We start from the raw sequence: 21839 nt of genomic DNA, 5'->3' as shown, positions 1-21839 counted from the left end.
TGATTCCTCAGGTGTGCTTCTAACATACATAAGAGCCTTTTCTCTGCATCTCCATGCCTTCTCATAGCTTATTTCGACCCCAAAATGGTGCTTCATGTCCTCCCTTATGTTGTTTTCCATGTACCGAGTACCATCGGTAGAAAATTTCCTCTTGATTAGGTGGCCAACAACCAACGATGATGCTTGACGGTGGTCCTTATCTCGAATTTCTTGTGAGCAAGTGTGTACTTCGTTGTATACAGTAATCTCGAACATTTCAGAACACATTTTTTTTCTTTCCCCTCAATCTCCAACCACAATCAGGATCCTCGCAGGTAATGTACCACACATCAGTACCTGATTTCTTAACCATAAACTCAAAATTATTCTTCATCGCAAATATGCCTGCTTTGGTTTTCAATTCAAGCCTGTTCTGAAAGAACTTGCCAAGGTGAAATTCTCCTGAAACTTTGCTGGTTGAGGAATGATGTTGATGTGAGGCCTATATATCCTCTTTGGTGAACATGGGAGCATTCCATGTTCTCCGATCTTCACCTAAGTCCAATGGAGAACTTTATCTAAAACTATCATCGGTTCTACTTGGACCTAGACGACTACTGCTAGTCTCAGGTGTTTGCCGATCTTCTATTTTGCGCTCCTCAACTACCATAACATTTGAACTCTGCGTTGGCAAATCTGCCCTAATATTTGGCCCACCAACATCTGTTGCATTAGCAATAGGATCGTCCTTGACATAAGGATCATAGCCATAGGGATCGTACTCTGATGTGTCATGAAAATATGATGTATCTCTAACAGGGATATCTTCATGGACTATAACGTCTGGATTTGTCTTGGGAACAAATGTCCCAACCTCACTTTGAGTTTCTTTGAAACCATGACACAGGGGAGAAATGAACTTCTTTATTAACGCCGAGAGCCGATGCATTTATTATACCTCCCTTCTTAACCAATGTTACACATAGAGGAATCAACTTCTCTACAGATTTCAAAGCTAACCCAATGAATGCACGCACATGCCTATCATTTTTTATAACAGTAGGTTTGACGGATTGTGAGAGACATGTGTATGGGACCTCAAGTTTCAAGTCACACACACATTTATCCACTTCAAGCTCATCGTACAGAATGTCAAGCGGTTGCTCATACGTCACACCCTTCTCTAAAGGCAGAACTTTATTTTAAGCATCCCTGAAAATCCAATCCCTATTTTCCAGTTCTCAAACACCATTGAATGCAACAAATATGGAAACAATTCGAATCTGTATAAAAAAAAAAGGTAAAAAATTAAAACTATAACATAAAACAACAAAAAAATTGATTTCTATCTAGTACAATCAAGGCAGACAATCCAATGTAATTCTTATGACCTATCGAGGACAGTCGAGACACATCGAGGTAGACTACCCAAAAAAATTCTTATGAACCCATCGAGGCCCATCGAGGACTATCAAGGCATATCGAGGTAGCCAATGGGCATAAACGTATAAGGGTTTTATCGAGGACCACCGAGCCTCATCGAGGTGTTAAAATCCTAACACTATCGAGGCACATTGAGGTCCATCGAGGATCTATTCATGCAATCCATTGAGGCCTATCGAGTTTCATCGAGGCAGATGAAAAATCCAGATTGGAATGAAAATCAATTCTAACAGTGAAAAATTACAATAAAACATGAAGGCATACACATATCTATTCGAAATAGCACAAGCAATGTAGATAAACAAGCTTCTTCACTACATATAATAAATATATACTTACTCATACGATTTTTGCCCCTAGATCCGAAAGAGAATCCAAAATGAGCTCGAAAATTAGTATAGATTAAGATAATATTGACTGCCTTTGTGTATGAGAGCTTAGAGAGATAGAAAAGGAAAATGTGAGAGATAGAGATGGAGAAGACAATAGTAGAAAAAAGAGGGAAACTTATGTCATGACATTTTGAGAGTGAAAGGGAATATTAAGATAAAAATGTGATGTTATTTTAGCTTGACATTATTTTGACATAAGACCCTTTTATGCATCAAAAATCAAATTTAACTTTGTTGATGTAATTGCAAAAATATAGAGATTGGGGACTTAAAGGGCCAAAGATATAACTATTTGTTAAGATATCTTAAGCCAATACAAGATCAGAAAAAGAAAGTATATTTACAGAATCTGAATGAATATAACTCTAGTGTTTTTCTCTCTCTTGTTTTTATTGTTTAAAGTGATTGTAGTTTAAATCTTCTAAATGAACAATCTTTTTTTATGACAAAGATAAAAACAACACTTCACACGTTTGTGTTTCAACATTCAAAATGAATAAAGTAAGAGCAAAACCCAAGTACTGCACCAGTCTTTTCCAACTAACGTTGACATTTTACCAAAAGTCATTGGCCATATAAAGCTTAACCCAGACATCAAAATGATTTATTACAAAAATAGTTGATGAAAAATCACACCGAAATGTAAAATAACTTGTGAGTACTTAACCAATAATTGATCCCATAAATATATAAACAAAAAATAACGCTTAGCTTACCAAACTACAATTTTCTTTAATTTCTAATTAAAAGTATATAATTTCTTAAAAGAAAAATAAGTGAAATAATAAAGACTTATAAATTGAATAATAGTTCTACCAACCCCCAATGGTGTACTGTATTTTTCTCTTAAAAATATCAAAGGTCGAAATTTGAAAGTTAGTGGGAAATGTTAGGTGTGGCCAGGCAGTCAGATATGGAAGGGCAGAGGATTATTAAGAACAAATTGAAAAATTAATATAAAAGCCTTTTAAATAAAAGCCCCATAAATTTTACTTACAAAATTCAATAGATAGATTAGAGACAAAAAAGAAAAGCTCTTTTATTTGAGCAGAGGTGGTGAGAGAACAAACCAGAGGTAGAAAACCAGGAACAGCTTATCTTCTTTCATTTCTTTTTTCATATCAAAGTTCGCCTCTAATCTTTAGAACCAATCTCCCAAAAAAAATGGACCCAGATTCAAAAATGGAGAACCCAGAAATCCAATCCTCAGAGGAGCAAAGTTCAATGGCCGTTGTTGTACCCTCTTCTGGAGAGACCAGGCTACCCCCCTTTGCCACTGCTTCACTTTCTCTTTCTCTCTCAACAATCATCCCAACCCATTTCTTCCAACAATCCAAAATTTCCACCTTGTTTTCTCAGCTTAACAAGGCTAAAGTCCCCACACAAGCATCTTCCCTTACTCATCTTTCTCTCTCCGCCGCCTCTGTGTCTCAGCCGCCGAAGCTTTCATTCAAGTCCACCATTTCAGCTAATCCTCTTCAGAACCCTCTCTCTTTGGGCCCGCGCCGCCCCATGGATCCCTCCAATGGGGCCGCCGTTCGCCGAGCTTCCATCGTTTGGTTCCGCAACGATTTGAGGGTCCACGACAACGAGTGCCTCAACACGGCTCACAACGAGTCCATGTCTATTTTGCCTGTCTACTGCTTCGATCCTAGAGATTACGGCAAATCGTCTTCTGGGTTCGATAAAACTGGTCCTTACCGGGCCACGTTTCTGGTTGAGTCCGTTACGGACCTCAGGAAGAACCTCCAAGCTCGAGGGTCCGATCTTGTGGTCAGAATTGGGAAGCCTGAGACTGTTTTGGTGGAGTTGGCCAAGGCGATTGGTGCGGACGCAATTTACGCGCACAGAGAGGTTTCGCATGATGAGGTTAAGGCCGAGGAGCGGATTGAGGCAGCCATGAAAGATGAGAATGTTGAGATGAAGTACTTTTGGGGAAGTACATTGTATCACGCTGATGATTTGCCGTTTAAGCTGGAAGACATGCCTTCCAACTATGGTGGATTTAGAGAGAAAGTGCAGGGTTTGGAGGTGAGGCAGACCATTGAGGCTCTTGAACAAATGAAGGGGTTGCCTTCTCGTGGTGACGTTGAAACTGGAGATATTCCTTCGTTGATGGATTTGGGTGTTAACCAACCTGCGACAATGACTCAGGTAGGCTTCTTGGTTATGTTTCCTCTCTAGTTATTGTTTGTCTTAATCACGTTATATTGTTAAATATTCAAAATGAACAAGTATAGTTTGCTTCAAGAAAATGACTAGTTATATGGTTTCGAATGTGTTATAGCCCTTCTATGTATCACAAGAAAACGAGGAATTTGTAGTGGACTCCCTACTAGCAGTGTTTTTTTAGTCTGGAGTGCTCTAAAGTTTACCATGTGCAATAGAGAACTTGGGAGTTTAGTCGGGACTCGGGAGTACGACTTAACTAGTCAAAATGCTTTCAAAGGATTCAAAGTATATGTTTTATGGTGTAGCTAAAGAAAAATATATTCATAGCAGAGAAATCAAAACAAACAAAAGAAAGTTATTAAATTGAAATCAAAACAAGCAAAAGAAGGGTATTAAATTTTCTGAGGCATGAATACCTGGATGGCTGATCATGAAACATACTGAAGTAATTGTTAGGGATATATTTGTTCAGTAGGCTTGAAGGGAACGGTGGTTGGAGTCATATTCCTAGGAAATCGACCAGCCTAAGTTTGTTTCACTTTGATTGCAAACTAAATTCTTTTGATCTGATTGAGGACATTAATTAAGGGGCACTTGATTAAAATACTAGTGTTGTTGTGTGACTGTTGTGCTCGACTCTAGTGGATGTGGTTAGAGTACATTTTACCACTGTTATCTATGTACTTCTCCACTGAAATTGTATACTCTCTGTTAGGACTAAGTAACTATCTCTGGGCTTTACATAGATGATTAAGGGTAGGAAAGTACTTTTTATGCTAAGGTACAGTATAGATTAGCTGAACTAGTGCTCTTCCTTTTCAAGACTGATATGGCTAGCCAGTTTTACTGAGTCTAATATTTATCTTCCTTTGCAAGACTAATTTAGCTAGTCAGTTTTCCCGAATCTAATATTGTCTTCTGTTTCCATGAACTTTGGAAAGTTTAACTACAGACATTAACATTGGTTGGTATATCTCTCATGTTGTATCCATTTACTAATCATCAATTCATAAACAAACTTTTCTTCAGTTCTCTCTTCAATAAATTGGTAATAACTGATGTGTTGTAGGATGGAAAGCCGGCTGCCAATGCTTCCTTGGTTGGGGGAGAAACAGAAGCACTAGAAAGGCTTAAAAAGTTTGCAGCTGAGTGCCAAGCACAACCTCACAAAGGGAGCAAGGATGGCAGTCATGACAGTATATATGGAGCAAACTTTTCCTGCAAAATCTCTCCATGGCTGGCTATGGGATGCCTTTCTCCCCGCTCAATGTTTGATGAACTAAAGAAAACAACTTCCAGGTGCAATTCAAACTTCCCCATCTTTTCAGCCTTGATATTATTTTTGGAAGATTTTCAACATAGGTTCTGACATTAAAATTGAAAACTGTATGGTTATCAGGACAATTTCTGCTTCCTCAAATAAGAATGACAGTGGCAGTGGAATGAACTGGTTACTGTTCGAGTTATTGTGGAGGGATTTCTTCAGGTAAACCTATATTTTGGAGGACTTCTTTAGCTAATGCTAGAAAATCAATACTTTCTTTTCCATGAATGAAAATATCATCACTGGGTTTTCCACTTTGCATCACTTATTATCTCCCCCTTTCTATGATTTACTTGATTTCATAGAACTTCAATTGTGACCACTGTTATTTTAGGAAGTCAAGTGGGCTGCATTGAATGTTGACAATTATTGACAATTTGACATACTTCTTTATTCTCTTAAAAATCTGATTACTAATGTTTTGTTGTTGAAAATGCAGATTCATTACCAAGAAATACAGTTCAGCAAAGAAACAGCTTGACAATGCCCCAGCAACAGCTTGTACTGGTGCCTTTGCTTAAGTTAGAATGCGTATTCCATGTGAAGAGAAAATTTACTTTGGATTGCTGATTTCGTTTGTTCACTGTCCCCCATAATGTAGCTATTAGAGCTGGAGTAGGAGAGCGTAACATTTTTCATTGTTGAATTCTGTTCCGGGTTCTAAATAAAGTAGTCAAATTTTGTTTAAAGATTTCTGGTTTTATAGTCCATTGAACATTTATATATGATTTTTTTTTTTTAAAAGAGGAGTGGGATTGTTTGCTGGGTCAATTACATATTCGTTAGTAATTGACACTAAAGGAATCATCCGTATTCAACTTTTCATACAACTTCAATTATTTTCAAACGGTTACAAAAATGAATGACAATGTTGTTAATATAAAAGAAAAAGAATATTTTTTTTCAACCTATTGATACATTCAATTACATAATTATGATATGTTACTATAACAGGGGAAGGAAGCAAAAATGCTATATCGAACAAAAAAAATGAGAAGAAAAACCACTCGTATCATATGATGCCAGAAACTCTGAGAGAAGATAGCACAACAAAAATTAGCCAAAGTAACATGAAGTAGGCAGAGGTAAGCCAGGCCCAGAGCTTTGGCCCTCCGAGTTCTGCGCCCAACGTTAGACGCCTAAATACCAGAACAGCAATACATCCCACAGAAGTAGAGAAAAATACAAGTAATGAGAAGCTCAGTCCTGCGGCATTCTCAACTCGCAGAGGCTCTCCATATGCAATGAAGTTGTATGCAGTGTCAATCAGCCATGGAACACCAATGCCAACATATATATTCACTGAATTGCTGTAACATTGCAAAACTAAATGGTTTACACACTACTTATATAAGTAACAGTATTAGTAAATGGCTTATCGAACCTACTTTGCTAAATGGTTCGCAAAAGAGGCGATAGTTTGCTAAAATTATCAGCCAAAAGTCAAGCTCAAGTATCAGGCACTATGATGTGTTAATGTAGAGATTTTTATCCTTTTTTTTTTAAATATACTTCTAACGGCTATTTTCCTTCTCAGGCAGTTTAGTTTTGTTGAAAGAATTCTAATTATATTATTGCAATTTTGCCTAGGTTGGTAGCATGCCTCTTGTGGGGTCACAACACAAGTTCAATTTTAAACTCAGAATCAAAGTACATGTTGATAAGTGATAACAATTCTTTCTCTCCATTCACATTAAACAAGAAGCTATAAATTGAAATGGAAGTCAAATGACTAAACCTGCAAGTAATGTTTGCAATAGCAGAGTCAGCCGTTGTCTGACGTTCAGCAGCAATCTTACTCGCAACTAAGTCTGGCCATGAAGTACCACTTGCTAATGCAGTAAATGCTATAACATATGGATTTATTCCTGCAAAGAATTAAAGATATGTGAATCTAAAATATCGAAAGGGGGGGGGGGGTAATATTGGGTGGACCAACTTGGTTTTAGAGTCATTAATATTGAAGGATCTGGAAAATTTGTTTCAGGGGGGTAATATTGGGTGGACCAACTTGGTTTTAGAGTCATTAATATTGAAGGATCTGGAAAATTTGTTTCAAATGACGCAAACTACCTGTGACACAGCTTATCAGATCTGTAAGTTCTGTCACTATGTAAGCGATACCACTGATGAAAATGAGAGAAGATATGAAGGCAACCCAACCATGGGCAATATTATATGGAGGAACAAAAGCAAACATAAGTCTCCATGGAGCCAAAAGTAATTGCCAGGAAATTCTTGCAAGCCGCAGATATACATTATTCAATTTTCTTGATTCTCCGCTTTCCAACTGTGCAGGGAGAACGAAATTATTCACTAGGAAAGGAATATGAATACTAATCAAAGACAACACTTTCTTTATGCTTGCCAAACACGCACATACAGAAGCTAGCAGTTTGAAGTATTTTTAAGAAAGACATCCTTGACACACCACATAACAGAAAAATACTGAGTTAAAAAAAAATCTCAACATTCAGATAATCTAGATCAAGTGTAACTTGTTAAAATCAGAAATTAAAAAGGATGATGTTATTGCATAAGAATCAAAGTTGAATTCCTGAAAATTTATTGATTTGCATTTTGGACAAGATTAAATAAAAAAGATGTGGCAAAGTAATTACTTATACTCAGCAAAAGTGCAATACCATGAGTGCATCCGCAAATTGCTGTCTCCAAAGTGCAAGAACATCAGAATCTTCTAAAGTTGTCTCCTCTTTCAAAATTTTGTTTGACGATTCAACTGCATCATCGAATTCAGGCACCTTTTGATACCCTGGACCCGGAAACGCTGACATTCATTGTGAATTTAAATTTTAGTGTGAACAAATGATGTTATAAGGCATTGCAGAGTGCAATGTAAAACTAATATATCTCCTTGTTCTTTTCATATGCAATTATTAGCTACTCAAATCCGTGGAACAAGCTCAAGCTATTATCTTCTGGTATGATAGACCTAATATCACTTCATGGTTCCCAAAATAATACACATTCCTTCAAATTCTAGTCAGATCCCATTAATCTAGTTGCTGATGTTGAAAGTGTTTCTTATAATTCCTGGGGCCAAATTGTATAATTTTGTGCTGACCCGTGTCAACTCATTGTGTTGACAATCGTGGATGATTTTGATGGTTTTATGCCTCTTATTGAATGCTTGTTGTGAAATTTTTGGTGCCTTTTCTGTCAATTTGGATGGCTTAGTTACTTGGCTGGGAATTGTTGCATTGGTTCTCTTTGATAATACTTAGAACATAATTTATCTCTAATGAACTTAACTTACACTTTAAATAAGACTAAAAGACACCATAATTGGAATTTCAAACAAGTACCTGTTTCATCTCTTGAATGAATGGAGAAAATATCAACAACATTTCTGTCTGCATTTTCACTGACTGGAAGTATTTCAGAGTAGCCATTGCCAACACCAGTATCATGCTTGCGTGAATCTGCCTCAGCTGGCACCCACTCCTCTGGTCTTCCACCTTTTTTCCTTGAGAATGAAAGATCCGCCAAAAAGAATAAAGTAGATATATAAACATCAAATGTGCTAGTGTTGCAATAAGGTTTTCATCATTGCAGCTATTATTAAACAAAAAATCAGAAATTATAAAAATGAAAACAGGACAAAAAATTGCAGATTTTTGCTATGGCAGGTGGTCAATTCTCAGCTCTTAACTAGAGATAATCTTAGCCGAATGCATGTTCCAGTGACCACTTTGGTCTGTCCTGTCTGCGAGAGCCATCAAGAGAGCCATCCTCATCTCTTTTTTGATTGCTTCCTCTCTAGACAGTTTATTAATATCATCTTTGACTGGCTGGGATTCAAAGCTTGGCCTATTGAAATTCATGGCTGGATTGTTTGGTTGGCTAGAGATCGGAATGGCGTAATGGCTGCTATCTTGAATATGGTTCTGGCAGCTGTTATTTACAGCATCTGGAGGAACAGAAACAGGTGTTTTTATGATGGTTATTCCTTGACTGCATTGAGCCTAGTTAAGGAAGTTAAGTACATAATTAAATATAGGCTTTACTTAGTTAACACTAGGCAGATTTCTGTCCAAGAACAATTGTACATTCGGAACCTCCAATGTAATTAGTTGAGTGGCTGTGCTGGTTTGTAGCCGGCTGTATAGCTTGCTTGTTTTTGAGTCTTTGGCTCTCAATTGTTTTGTTCATTTGTTCAATGAAGTTCATTTTCTTCTTGATCAAAAAAAAAAAAAAAAATTGTCACTTCGTTTCTTAATTTAATTCAACAAATTGCTTACAGAGGAAGAGATAAGTAAGGCCAGCGCTTGTCTTGAGCATATGCATGTGTTAGCAGCAATCCATACTGAAGTACTGTTAATAAGGCTTCCCATAGCGTAATCACATTTGGGGTCCAAACCTGCAAGCATAGAGCAAAACTACTTCATTACTAGATTCATATATGTCAGCAGTAATTAAATGTATTCCTTTGATAAATGAACCATCAAGAAGAATATAAGCAGAAAGGTCAACGAGGTAAAAAAATGATCATCTCAAATAATTGCTGACATAATATCTATCAAACTATTATTTTGTTAGAAGCGTCCAGAATATGAAATCAGCCTATGCTGGTATGACGTTTGAAACTACAACTAATTAGTGTCACACTTTTAAGTGTGTTTACAGTGAAGAGAAGAAACAGCAATATAACAAAACATCAAGACGTAAACAAGATATTGCAAATTTTGTTGATTAAGTGATGAAAAAGAGGAAATAAAAATAAGTCCAACCAAGCAAGGAATAATATCTGTACCATAAAAAAAATGAAGATTTACTCAAATTTCTATAATTACCTCTAGAATTATATACAACCAAATATAAGCCCAAAAAGACCACAAAAGCTCCACTAGCCAAACTCCTATGTCAGATATCTTTTTCAACTCTCCAGCTCTTGGAACTACAACACAAACAGCATGGATAGGAAAGAGGTCGAATGCAGCAGAACCAACAAGGGTTCCAGGGCCCAAACCTATATATCTCACAAAGTAGACCCAAAAAAACTCCATATTAAATTCTAAAATTTTGTTTATTGAAAAAAAAAACGAAGATTTTGCAAAACAAACAAACCTCCAGCATAGAGGCTCCCCAAATTCCTTATGGCATCAATAGTAGCTAGGGATATTTGAGGAAAACTAGTCCCAAAGGCCAGCAGGGTAATGTCTGCAATAGTGAAATTCCACACTTTTTCATGCCTAATGGTTTCTGCCCCAGTAGAAGGGTCAGTCACTACCACCTCACGTGTGTGCTTCACAACACTTTCCATAGACCGGAAAAAACGAGCAGTTATTGCTGATAGTCCAAGGAAACAGTAAGCAAGACCAAGAAAATACAAGAATGTCCTAAACCCATTTCCCAGTTTAGTTTCAGCATGAAAAATCAAGTAGCTTTCACACGTTTCTTGTCCAAGAATACTCGCAAGTCCAACCATGCTTACTGCAGTTGAGTTATGCAATTAACCTACTTTTGTATAGCAGTAGCAGTCAGTGACAGAGCTGAAGAAGAAAATGTTAATCAGAAGTTTATTGATCTATCTTAAATTAAGTACTAATGCACAACTGAATGCATAATAGAAGTAAGTTCAATAAGGAAATAGATAAAAGGAATCTAGCACAAACACGCAACACCATTTATAATGGTAACAATAAAACAATCCCAAAGTCCAAAGATGTAGGAGAAGCTGTTATATGTTGAATTGAGAGAAATCCAAACGATCAATGAATGAAAAGAGTAAAAATTTATACAAACATATGGTAACAAGAGTTCAGATCCAAATTGCAATCATCGACAAGAAAACAAACCCAAAATTCCCATAAATATAACAAAACTCGATCTTCATCAATGAATGAGACGCGATACCAGAAGCAGAGATCAGAAAGACGGGCCATAAGAGGAGAAGGATAGCTGGAAAATTACCAGCGCGGGAATCCACCGCCGGCGCTCCGGCGTAACCCGCCGCTTGCCCAGCCAACTATGGTGAAAGAATGGAGTGAGATTTGGGGATTGGATGAACGCACGTTATTATCACTCTCAGCGATCGAAAAAAACGTGCATGGTTTCTGTGCTGTGTTCTGTATCTAGGACTATGATAGACTTTTTTTACACTTTCTTATCCCTCAAATTAACTATATTTTTGTTTATGAATTTAAAAACAAGGCAAATTTGCGCAATAATAACTATCTAGTTACATTTCTCGTAATTAAATAAATGCTTATGTAAATTTTTTAGCGACAATAATCTTGGCTGTTGTGAATTTGATGCAAACATTGGTCTAAGTCTAACGAGAGAGACTTGTGTGGCTGCCATGCGCTGCATTTAATTGGCCCAAATAATTTAATTTATTAAATATTTTAAAAATAATTTAAAAAAGATAAGAATAATCAAAACTTAAAATTAAATAAAATGTCAAATAATGAGTATTAAATAAATCATTATCAACCCTTTCTCTTCTCTCCCATTATACAGATCATCCACAACACCATTAACGACCTTTAAAGTCTTGTCCTTCACTTCTCTCACGACCGTCTCAGCCTTTTCCACTTTCTTTTGCAAGTAATGCACCTAAAACTCCATAGCCTTAGCTTTCTCCTATGATTCTTTAAGCGCAACCTCAATAGTCACTCTCTCCATCACCCACTTCTCGGCTTCAACCCCACTATCAGAAACAAGAGATTCCCACTCCACAGCTACTTTCTTCAGCTCAACTATTTGCCTCTCTTGTTCCTCCATTTGTTCCCTCAGCTCTAACTCTCTTGCTCTTCTCCTTAATTTCCTTCATCTCCAAAACCCCAAATTTCCTCTCCAATTCCCTCACCCTCTTCTCGCTCTCCGCTTTCGTCGTCTTCAAGTTCTCCACCTCACTCTCAATGCTCTCAATCTTCACTTCTTTCTCTCTTAAAACCCTCTGAAGCTCCAACCTCTGCCGACGCCGCCCCGCCGTCGGACATGGCAGTGATCAGATCGTGTTGGAGCCTCGAGACTTCAGTCTCCAAATCCGTCGCGATCGCTCCCAATGCCTCCTTGTCCTCTTCGAAACTCTCGATCTCCTTCGCCATCTCTCTCAACCTCTCTTTGAGCTCTGATTCATCGCTCCTCTCCTTCTCGATCTCAATCATCAATTTATTAATCTTCTCTTTCGTTTCTTCATTCTCACCAGCCAATTTCAGCTTCTCTTGTTCCAGAATCTCAACCTTTCGGCTCAGCTCCACCGTCTGATCGGAATTGTAGAAATTCTCCGTCACTTGATCGTCGACGCCATTCATTGCCGTCTCTTCCGCCATTCCTCAAAGCCTTATCCTAAAAAAACGATTATTAAGTTAACATTTTGGCTGCGTTGGGTAAAATTTTTGGTTTTAAATTTTAAACTCAAAAATAAAAATATATTTTTGTTTTATGTTATTTGATTTTTGATTTTTATAAAATAAAAATACTTTTGGTAATCATTTTGTTTTTGTTTTTTTAAAAATAAAAATAAAAATGTGTTTGATAATTTTTTGTTTAAAAAAATAAAAAATATATTTGGTAAATATTTTTTTTTTGAAATTTTATATTTTATTTTCATTTTGTAAACTAAAAATTAAAAATATTTTTTGTGACCATATTTTATTATATTAAAATAAAAAATAAGAAAATTATAGTAAAAATAGATCATATTAATAATATCCAAATAATCTTAAATTTCAAAACTTAATATTTATCCATGACTTAATATCTATCCATGAGATAATACAAAATCAATAAAGTCTACATAGTAAAATAAAAACGTATGAACTAATAATTGTTTAAACTTAAAGTAAAGTATTAAACGAGTCATAACAATCAACTAATGTATTTACTCAATCTCACTATCGTCGACTAGCTCTCCATATATGATCAGTAATTTCATCACGAACATGAGCCATTTCACGTAAATGAGTTCTAGAAATACTGAATTCTACACTATCAGTCAAAGTTTCATCCGTGCTTTGTAAAGTAGTGGCCTGTACTTCAGAATTTCCTTCACCTCCATCAAAATATACACATGCTTCTGCATTTGTCCTTATAAAACTGTGAATCCCACAGCAAGCAATGACAATGTACTTTTGTATTCTTAGATCATATGAATGCATTTGCTTTAGGATTGGAAAGCGAGCCTTCAACACGCCGAAACACCGCTCAATGCCATTTCTCAAGGAAGAGTGTCGATAATTGAAAATCTCTTTTTTTCATATGGGATTAAGATCTGTGTACTGGCCCAAATGATACATTTCCCCTCGATATGGCGAAAGAAAACCAGACATGTTTGTATAGTCAGAATCAACAAGATAATATTTTTTTGATCCAACGATAATTCATGTTAGTTTTTACTTATAGATATTTAATATAAAATAATATCAATCAACCTAATAAGTTTCATAAATACTTACCTTGGGGCGGCATTGGAAATCTATAATCTGGGTTTTTGGCACATTCTAGAAGAATTCGTGCATCATTAGCTGATTCTTCCCATCCTGGGACAACATATGTGAACTTCATGTCAAATGAACATACACACATAACGTTCTGAGTTGTATTTACTTTCCGACCTCGATATGGTATTTGTTAATCAATTGGAACATGCGCAGAAATATGAGTCCCATCTATAGCTCTAACACAATTCTAAAATACAAAATAGATTATTAGATTTTTTTTTATTGAATATTGAAATAAAGGAAAAAAAATAATTCAATTTTTGTACCTTAAAAAATGGATAGTATCTTGGATCGAATCGAATTTGTAGAGGAGTTACATCAAATGAAGGTGGAGTAATTAGTTCTTTGGATAGACGACATATTGCCTTCAAAACCTTCATAAAATAATGAGATGTGGTTGAGGTGGAGTGCTGAAATCGTTCAACAACCACACAATGCCGTTCATTATGGCCAATCACAAATAAGAACATCCACTTGTTCTTCAACAGACATATATAGTGAGTTCTTCAATAATTTTTTTTCCTTTAGAACACCACAAAATAGTTTGAAGACATCTTTGTTCATTCTGAACAAATCATAACACCTACTCCAATGGTCGTGCAATACTTCCATAACGTATTCATTGCCTGAAAGAGCTGAATTTCTACAAAGTTGCTTAGATAGATATAATTGATTATATTCCTCGCAAGCAAAATATAACAAAATCTCTTTAAACTCATCATCTGATTCGTCTAGTAAATTATCCTTGTTGAACTGAGCAATGTTTAAAGACATTTTATCCTGATAGTAGAAAAAACTTTTAAATTTTACATTCAATATATAAAAATATATAAACACTCAAAGTCAAAGTCAAACCATAAAACAAAATAAGCAAAACAAGTCATCGAGTCAATAGCTAAACAAAGTCATCGAGTCAATAGCTAAACAAAGTCATACAGTCAATAGCTAACAAGTCATCCAGTCAATAGCTAACAAGTCATCCAGTCAATAGCTAAACAAAGTCATCTAGTCAATAACTAAACAAATTCATACAGTCAATAACTAACAAGGTCATCCAGTCAATAGCTTAACAAACCCATCCATTTAATAGCTAAACATTACTAAATTTAATAGCTAAACAAAGTCATCTTGTTCATAGCTAAACAAAGTCTAAACTTTTCACTTCAAATTCAGCAACCAATCTATTATTCTATGCTCTGGCATCTTTAGAAACAATGTTCTGAACACCTCGTTCTCAAACTTCTCAATAGCTTTTGCGTATACTTCTCCACTAATTCCATCAATTGGATTAAGAGCTTCAACACTCTCATCCAATAAGTAATGTGATACAGATGTTGCCATTGATCTCTCTATCAATTCTGTCTTTTGCTTTGCAGTTTCATTATATGTTGCCAGTGCATCTGCCAAAGCTGATAAGAACTTTGCTCTTTTTACTGATCGAGAATTCGAAGTGGCTATTGATTTACTACCGTCTTCATAAAAACCACTTTCTTCATTCCTAGTAGAAGGACTTATCGATGTTGCATCATCATCATTAGTATCTCCGTCATTGTCATTAGAAGGACTTCGAGTTGAAGGATGAGCATTGGAACCAGTTGCAGTAGTATCACCAAAGATAGTGCATAATTTCTCATAAAACTTACAACCTTTCTTTCTAAATCTTTTAGCAGACTTGTTAACCTACATGAAATGAAATTATATTGATAAAATATACCAATACCTATTAAAATAAAATAAGCATAAAATCCATTTTAAATAATTTTTACCCGAATAAGTCTATCCCAAACTTCATCAGTCGCACTAACTTCTCCAGTCACTGCATTGCATCCCATACCAGTCTCTTTTAGTAAAGACTTAAAATCCTTATGCTTTTGCTTTAATTGATTGTATTTGTTCCTTAGTTGCATATCACTATTATTTCTTTTTGCTCGTGCACAAAACTCCTCCTTTATATATTTCCATGATTGCTTTGTAAATATTGTGGTATTCTTATTTCCCTTTAAAACTTCTTCATCCATAAGTTCGATGAAAATTTTTTCATGCCTTTGAGTCCAAACAGAAGCCTATCATTGTTCTCAATAATAAGAACTTCATTATCAATACATGCCATCTAGGTAAGACCTAAGGATTTAATAAGAATTCTAAATGGAAATACAAAACTATTCCTAAAGAAACAACAATTTCAAGAACAACAAGAATTGAAAAGCTGATTTAGTTATAATTACCAAGTAAATATTAGATACAATCAAATCATGTGTGGAAAGAGTTTCACTGAACACAAATAAAAGTTCAAGACATTTATTGTACAAATAACTCGAAAAAGTTACTATATAGCATCATACTTAATGTGTGTATACATACATACATATATATATATATATATATATAACTAAAAGAACTTTTAGTAATAAATTAAAAAAACGGAAAAAATACAAGAAAGAGTATGATTAAGTTATCCTCAAGAGTAGCAGAATTACAAACTACAGCTAAACGAGCAAAAAAGATATTAATTACAGTTAAACAAAGTTGATATCACCACACAGCTCCATGTGACATATGTCACCTTAGACTTTCCAAACACAATAGTCTTCTCAATCATTAACACCCCACATATTTGAAAAATAAAAATAAAAAAACCAAGCAAACTCTGCTTCATTTATTAAACCATAAATTTCTGGCCACTTTACAATGCAGAACTAATTATCCAATGTCTCACTACTTTCTTGCACATCACATACCGCAAGGGAAATAGAGTAAGGTGAAGTCTTTTCCTTTGAACCAATTCAAAAGTATTAATCTTTCTAAGATAAACCAGATAACAAAAACCTTAATTTCTTTTAGGAACATGCGATTTCTATTTAGAGGTTCTCAAAAAGAAAATAGATCATCTAAATTAGCCAAATCATGATAAGGATTTTAGCAAGGAAAGACTCCTGAATTTTCATACCAGGATTAGAAGCAGCAAGAAAGAAATTTTCTAAAATGTTTTAACATATGAATCACACGGAAAAATCAGAATTAATGGAATAATATTAAAAAGATGGTTTCAACCTAAGCTTGCTCCTGTTTTCAGTGGCAAACCAGAAGAGATAAACCTATCCCAGTTTCGACTAGGATAGAGCAATTTAGAGCAGCAACAACAAAATTAGCACAACTAAGAAACCAATTAATTAATAGATAATACCAAGCATAAAAACTACACAACCAGTTGTGCATGGTTCATTCAAAATTGGAAATTGGCAGCCTTCACTATCATCATCATCAAATTTACAAGATATTATTAGCTAGAAGCAAAAACTAAGAATTGAGAAAATGAGTGACTCTTTACTATTGAAATGTAAAGTGTAGAAAGACAAGTGTATAAAACACGTATTTATACTCAGTAGAGTAATACTGCAACAATTAACTTCTGCAAGTTGATATAACAGAAGATGGTTAACAAGTTTGATATATAATATAACAAACAAACTTCTTGTAATTACTGAGACAGTTATTCCAGGCATGGTTGCTGGGTTGGATAATGGAATCAGAATAGGAGTGATGAGAAAATTAAGAACATAGTGAAATTTAGAGAGTTATTCTTGCCATGGTTATTAATTAAAGTCATCACATTAAGGAACCATGGCAAATAATATGAATGATGAAACTAAAGCAAAAGACACAAGAAAATGAGAGAGAGAGAGTTATTCAAGTAGTGGTTTTTGAGTCACGGAAATGAATCAATGGCAGAGTATAAGAGTATATGAGTATATATATATATATATATTTATATATATATGACTGGCAAGTCATGATCATGAGGCAAAACAATCAAAACCCATATCAGAAAAACCAACAAATTAAACAAAAATAGCAGAAAATAATAATAATAATAATCGAGTGATCAGTAATGTATGTGGGACATTGAAAGTATTAACCATTAGTCATAAGATAATCAACATATCTAGAAATAAAAATAAACCATTCTTGAAGCACTTCTGAGTTTAGTAGGAATATATTAAAAACAGTAGAGTTTATCACTTACTTCAACATCTGAGTTCAGTTTGCAATATCATCCACAAAATTTCTAAACATTAAAAACTAGTGATCGTACACTTTCAAAATATCCATAACTCTTGAATTGTGAATGCATATACAAACGACACAACACCGATTGACACGAAACAACAAGTTACAGAGACCCGCATACGAATCATCGCCCTAGAAGCAACAAGTCATGTAAAAGCACAATCCCATTTCTCGATCCATCAAAAAGCATTACAAAACTATTGAGGATTCGAGAATCATTATCAGGGTTTCTTAGGGAATAAAAATGAGGCAAACAGTCGCTACTCTGTAAGTTCTGTGAGTAAAGCATGCATATGATGCAAATACAAGTATGAGAATAACACTTAATATGTAGCACAAAACCTAATCCCTAAAAAATAATAAATAAATTCATACCTTACTTGAAAAATCCAACCCCTAAGAATCTGATTTAGTCAGTACGCCATTTTTATATGGATCCAAGAACCTTTACAATGCAAATATAAGATATCAAAAATATTAGAGAGAAGATTCTTATTGAGAAAAAAATAGGTCGTTCATATGATGGAGAGGATAAAATGGGGATAAAATGGTACTTGAAGTAGCCATGAAAGCTAATAGCAAGTGATAGTAGAGTAGATAACAATGGAGTCTCTGAGGAGAACCGGAAAACTAGAGTCTCCGATGCGAAGGTTGGAGAAGAAAACTGTTTAAAAAAAATATGAAAGTATAAAAAAGTTATTTTCAAAATTTTATTAAAGTTTTAAAAAATAAGAAACCAAATTGAACTTACCAAACGTGTTTTGCATTATATTTCCATTTTTTTATTTAAAAAAATATAAAATTACTTTTTTCATAGTTACCGAACAGGCCCTTTGTTATTTGAAATTTGAGTTTTAGTTTAACATTTTATTTAATTTTAAGTTTTAAAAATTCTTATCATTTTTAAAATATATTTTAAATCATTTAAAAATATTTAATAAATTAAAAATTATTTGGGCCAATTAAGTGCGGCCACGTGATAACCACATAGGTTTCTGGTTAGACTTAAGAGCCAGGGATCAACATCTGCACAAAATTCATAACGGCATGCATTATTCCAGCCAAATTTTTTTACATAAGCATTTAAGTGCAACAAATCTAACTAAATAAGTATTATTGTCACAAATTTCCCTAAAGACAATTAAATTTTTGTGCTTATGTTTGCTCGCGTTCAACTGCAACGCTGGCACTGTTGTCGTTTTAATTATTGAGTATCAATAATTTAACACAAAATCAATTCAATTCACACATTCAGTGCTAAAATATAACACATCTTAAAGAAAATTTTCCCAATAGTAAGTTGAATGTTTTCTCGTACATACTAAAAGTTGATTTGAATAAGAATATATAAAATACATCATCATCTAAATTTAGATAAGCAATAAATAATCATTTTTGCTTTTAAACATCGATGAAAAATTCTAATACACAGTTTTAATTAATAATATTACCATTAATTAATTTTTAAAATATTTAATTTATTATATCAATTTGCATCTTAAAATACTAATACACATTAAAACATAATTAAAAGTATTATACTATATATAACTCTTTTTTTTAGGTCATTCAATTCAATGGAGTCGGTGTTACTGTTTCATATATTAAATGAGATTCATTCCGCCCTAATATAATATATTATTTTAGATTTTTAATCAATTTCAAATTTTAAAAAAACTTTTATTTTTAATCTAATTAGTAAAATTTATAATTTATTTCGGTGTGAAAATCAATTAACCACTCTACACAATAAAATAAAATATAACATTGTTTCTAAATTTGTTTTATTTTTTTTAACTTTGGATGTAAAATTAAATTTTAGATTGATTAAGATTTTTTTATTTATGTAAATAATTTAATTGTAATAATGTTATTACAAAATAAAACAGAAGAGGGACCAAGCGTAGGTCCAAGTTCCCAAAGCACACTCACTCTCAAAGCTCCATCTAAGAAGATTGTGAGCATTTTGCAGATTAGATTGAATCATACAAATTGATTGGGATTAATTAGATAGATTTTGAACACCTCTAACACCTTTTCCAATTTACGAAAAAATATATGACATAATTTAGATGCCTGAGTCAGCTTATTTTCACTGTTTTAAAAGGTGACGCAACTTACACCACTTCAATATAATAAATAATTGCAAATATTAGTTAAACAAAAATCTTTAGCATATAACATAACAAAGACTATGTTAAACTAATAAAACTAAGAAAAATTTGTAGTGAAATTTAGTAAGCAGTCTAAAAAATTATACTTAAATCACTAGTAATTTTTTTGGCGACAAAAATTAATAAAGAGTCTAAATGATTGTACTTAAGTCACTAAGTAGTTTTTAATGGTAAACATCAGTAAGTAGTCTAAAATGTTATACTTAATTCGCTAAGTAATTTTTTATTGTAAAAGTCACATTTTACACAAATTTTGTCTCAATTTTAATTAATTAATAAAAACTTAAAAATATGTGTTTCTAATATTAAAAAAATGATTTAAAATCTGTTTTTGAAGTAAGATATAATTGAAAAATTTTAACAGGAAAGAATTATTGTATTTTAATAATACTAAGTTTTATAATTTTCTAAAACTTAGTTTTATTAAAAATTAAATAAATTTTTCATGTTAGAAATTTTTAATTTTTTTTAATTTTTAAAACAGATTTTAATTCATTTTTCAATGTTAGAAACACATTTTTTTAAGTTTTTATTAATTAATTAAAATTTAGATAAATTTGTGTAAAATCACTACTACAATAATAACCTTTAACTTCGATTTTTTAGGCTAATAGACTTCAATTCTCGCTGAAATAGGAACCGAAGTCTATCCATGCGAAGTTAAAAGCCTTACAATAATTGAAGTTAAAAATTAAGAATAGACTTCGATTATTACATAAAAACTGAAGTCTATTCATACATTTAATTTCAGTTTTTATGTAATAATCGAAATTAAAGGGTTCCAGCGTGAATATTTAAACCCTTTAACTTCGGTTATTACATAAAAACCGAAGTTAAAAGTGTGAATAGACTTCGACTTTTATGTAATAACCGAAGTTACAAGGTTATTTAAAAAAGTATTTATTTGTTTTGTAATAATTGAATTGTATACATATTTTTGTTTTGTAATAACCAATATATATATATGTTTCTGTTACACCCAGATTCCGAGACAAGAGGTTATGGCCCCGAAAACTGGGCTTGTCAGGTGTGAGCTCGAAACATATGAAAACATCTTTTGGTCCAGCTGTAAAATCTATGAAGTAAAACTACGACCTCGAAGATGTGTAACCTCGGGATATTTTCTGAGTTCGAATGGCACGACACTGGGATACATCTGTTACCGTTTGTCTTCAGATAAAACAGTCTGAGCTTGGGAAGTGCAACCTCGAGTGTGATAGCTTTGATAGTATCTATCTACTCCGAGCATGTTCTGAAGTTGGGTGGCAAGTTCGTAATAGTTCCATAAGTCTTGACAGTCACAATGCCGATTGCTGATCTCGAAGACCTGATGAGTCACATGGGATAGCCCGTTACGTGTGAACATATTTATTGTTGTGTAATCCCAATATTTAAGGGATACCATTTAATCTGTTATCTATTCCTGATCCTTAGGGGACATTTCCATGTATGTAGAAGATATTGCATTTGATGTCATTATTTGAATTGATGTACAGAATATCTTCCCGAAATATGTGGGAATGAACTTTGTAACCTTCCCTATAAATAAAGGAGGAATAACCACTTGTAAGGGATCGATTTCTTATGGCCTGAGAGAAAGCTCTGGGTAATTCATCTCTGAAGAATTTCTAGAAAACTCTAAGTCTTAATAATATAAACTCGTGGACTAGGAAGAATTAACTGCTGAACCACATAAAAACCTTCTTGTTTTTCTTCATTATTCATTCGCTTCATAGTTTACATTGTTTAATTGCTCTACGATTTAAGTTGACGAAAAACGACGTCAACAGTTTGGTGCTTTCATTGAGAGCATTAAACA

General features: G+C 33.8%; 4 protein-coding genes across 7 annotated transcripts; 1 reads left to right on the top strand and 3 right to left on the bottom strand.

Annotated features, from left to right (window-relative positions):
• Positions 1 to 2815: 2815 nt before the first annotated feature.
• Positions 2816 to 5999, top strand: LOC133795412 (blue-light photoreceptor PHR2). The gene is made up of 4 exons (XM_062232863.1): positions 2816 to 3968; positions 5056 to 5285; positions 5386 to 5472; positions 5750 to 5999. Exons 1-4 carry the CDS (start codon positions 2979 to 2981, stop codon positions 5829 to 5831), a joined length of 1389 nt encoding a protein of 462 aa, XP_062088847.1. The 5' UTR covers positions 2816 to 2978; the 3' UTR covers positions 5832 to 5999.
• Positions 6000 to 6121: 122 nt separating this feature from the next.
• Positions 6122 to 11490, bottom strand: LOC133795394 (magnesium/proton exchanger). 4 transcript variants are annotated; one of them, XM_062232845.1, is made up of 9 exons: positions 11245 to 11490; positions 10399 to 10823; positions 10125 to 10300; positions 9573 to 9691; positions 8637 to 8797; positions 7956 to 8098; positions 7384 to 7600; positions 7049 to 7178; positions 6122 to 6620 (listed from the first exon to the last, which is right to left on the bottom strand). In XM_062232845.1, the coding sequence occupies exons 2-9, from the start codon at positions 10757 to 10759 to the stop codon at positions 6323 to 6325; spliced, it is 1605 nt and encodes a 534-aa protein (XP_062088829.1). In that variant the 5' UTR covers positions 10760 to 10823; positions 11245 to 11490; the 3' UTR covers positions 6122 to 6322. The 4 variants fall into 4 exon arrangements, with proteins under 4 accessions (XP_062088829.1, XP_062088839.1, XP_062088838.1 ...); XM_062232855.1 differs by having other exon boundaries at positions 7956 to 8083; XM_062232854.1 differs by having other exon boundaries at positions 10399 to 10788.
• A 710-nt stretch (positions 11491 to 12200) lies between these two features.
• LOC133817608 (peroxisomal and mitochondrial division factor 2-like) lies at positions 12201 to 12608 on the bottom strand. The gene has a single exon (XM_062250177.1). The coding sequence runs from the start codon at positions 12606 to 12608 to the stop codon at positions 12201 to 12203; it is 408 nt and encodes a 135-aa protein (XP_062106161.1).
• A 2129-nt stretch (positions 12609 to 14737) lies between these two features.
• LOC133813393 (L10-interacting MYB domain-containing protein-like) lies at positions 14738 to 18482 on the bottom strand. Its single transcript, XM_062246867.1, has 3 exons — positions 18222 to 18482; positions 15545 to 15841; positions 14738 to 15458 (listed from the first exon to the last, which is right to left on the bottom strand). The coding sequence occupies exons 2-3, from the start codon at positions 15794 to 15796 to the stop codon at positions 14937 to 14939; spliced, it is 774 nt and encodes a 257-aa protein (XP_062102851.1). The 5' UTR covers positions 15797 to 15841; positions 18222 to 18482; the 3' UTR covers positions 14738 to 14936.
• Between the last annotated feature and the right edge of the window lie 3357 nt (positions 18483 to 21839).

The sequence above is a fragment of the Humulus lupulus genome, chromosome 1 (assembly GCF_963169125.1).
Source record: "Humulus lupulus chromosome 1, drHumLupu1.1, whole genome shotgun sequence".
NCBI classification, from domain to species: Eukaryota; Viridiplantae; Streptophyta; class Magnoliopsida; order Rosales; family Cannabaceae; genus Humulus; species Humulus lupulus.
Note: the sequence above shows the minus strand (reverse complement) of the source record. Positions and strands in the feature narration are given on the sequence as shown.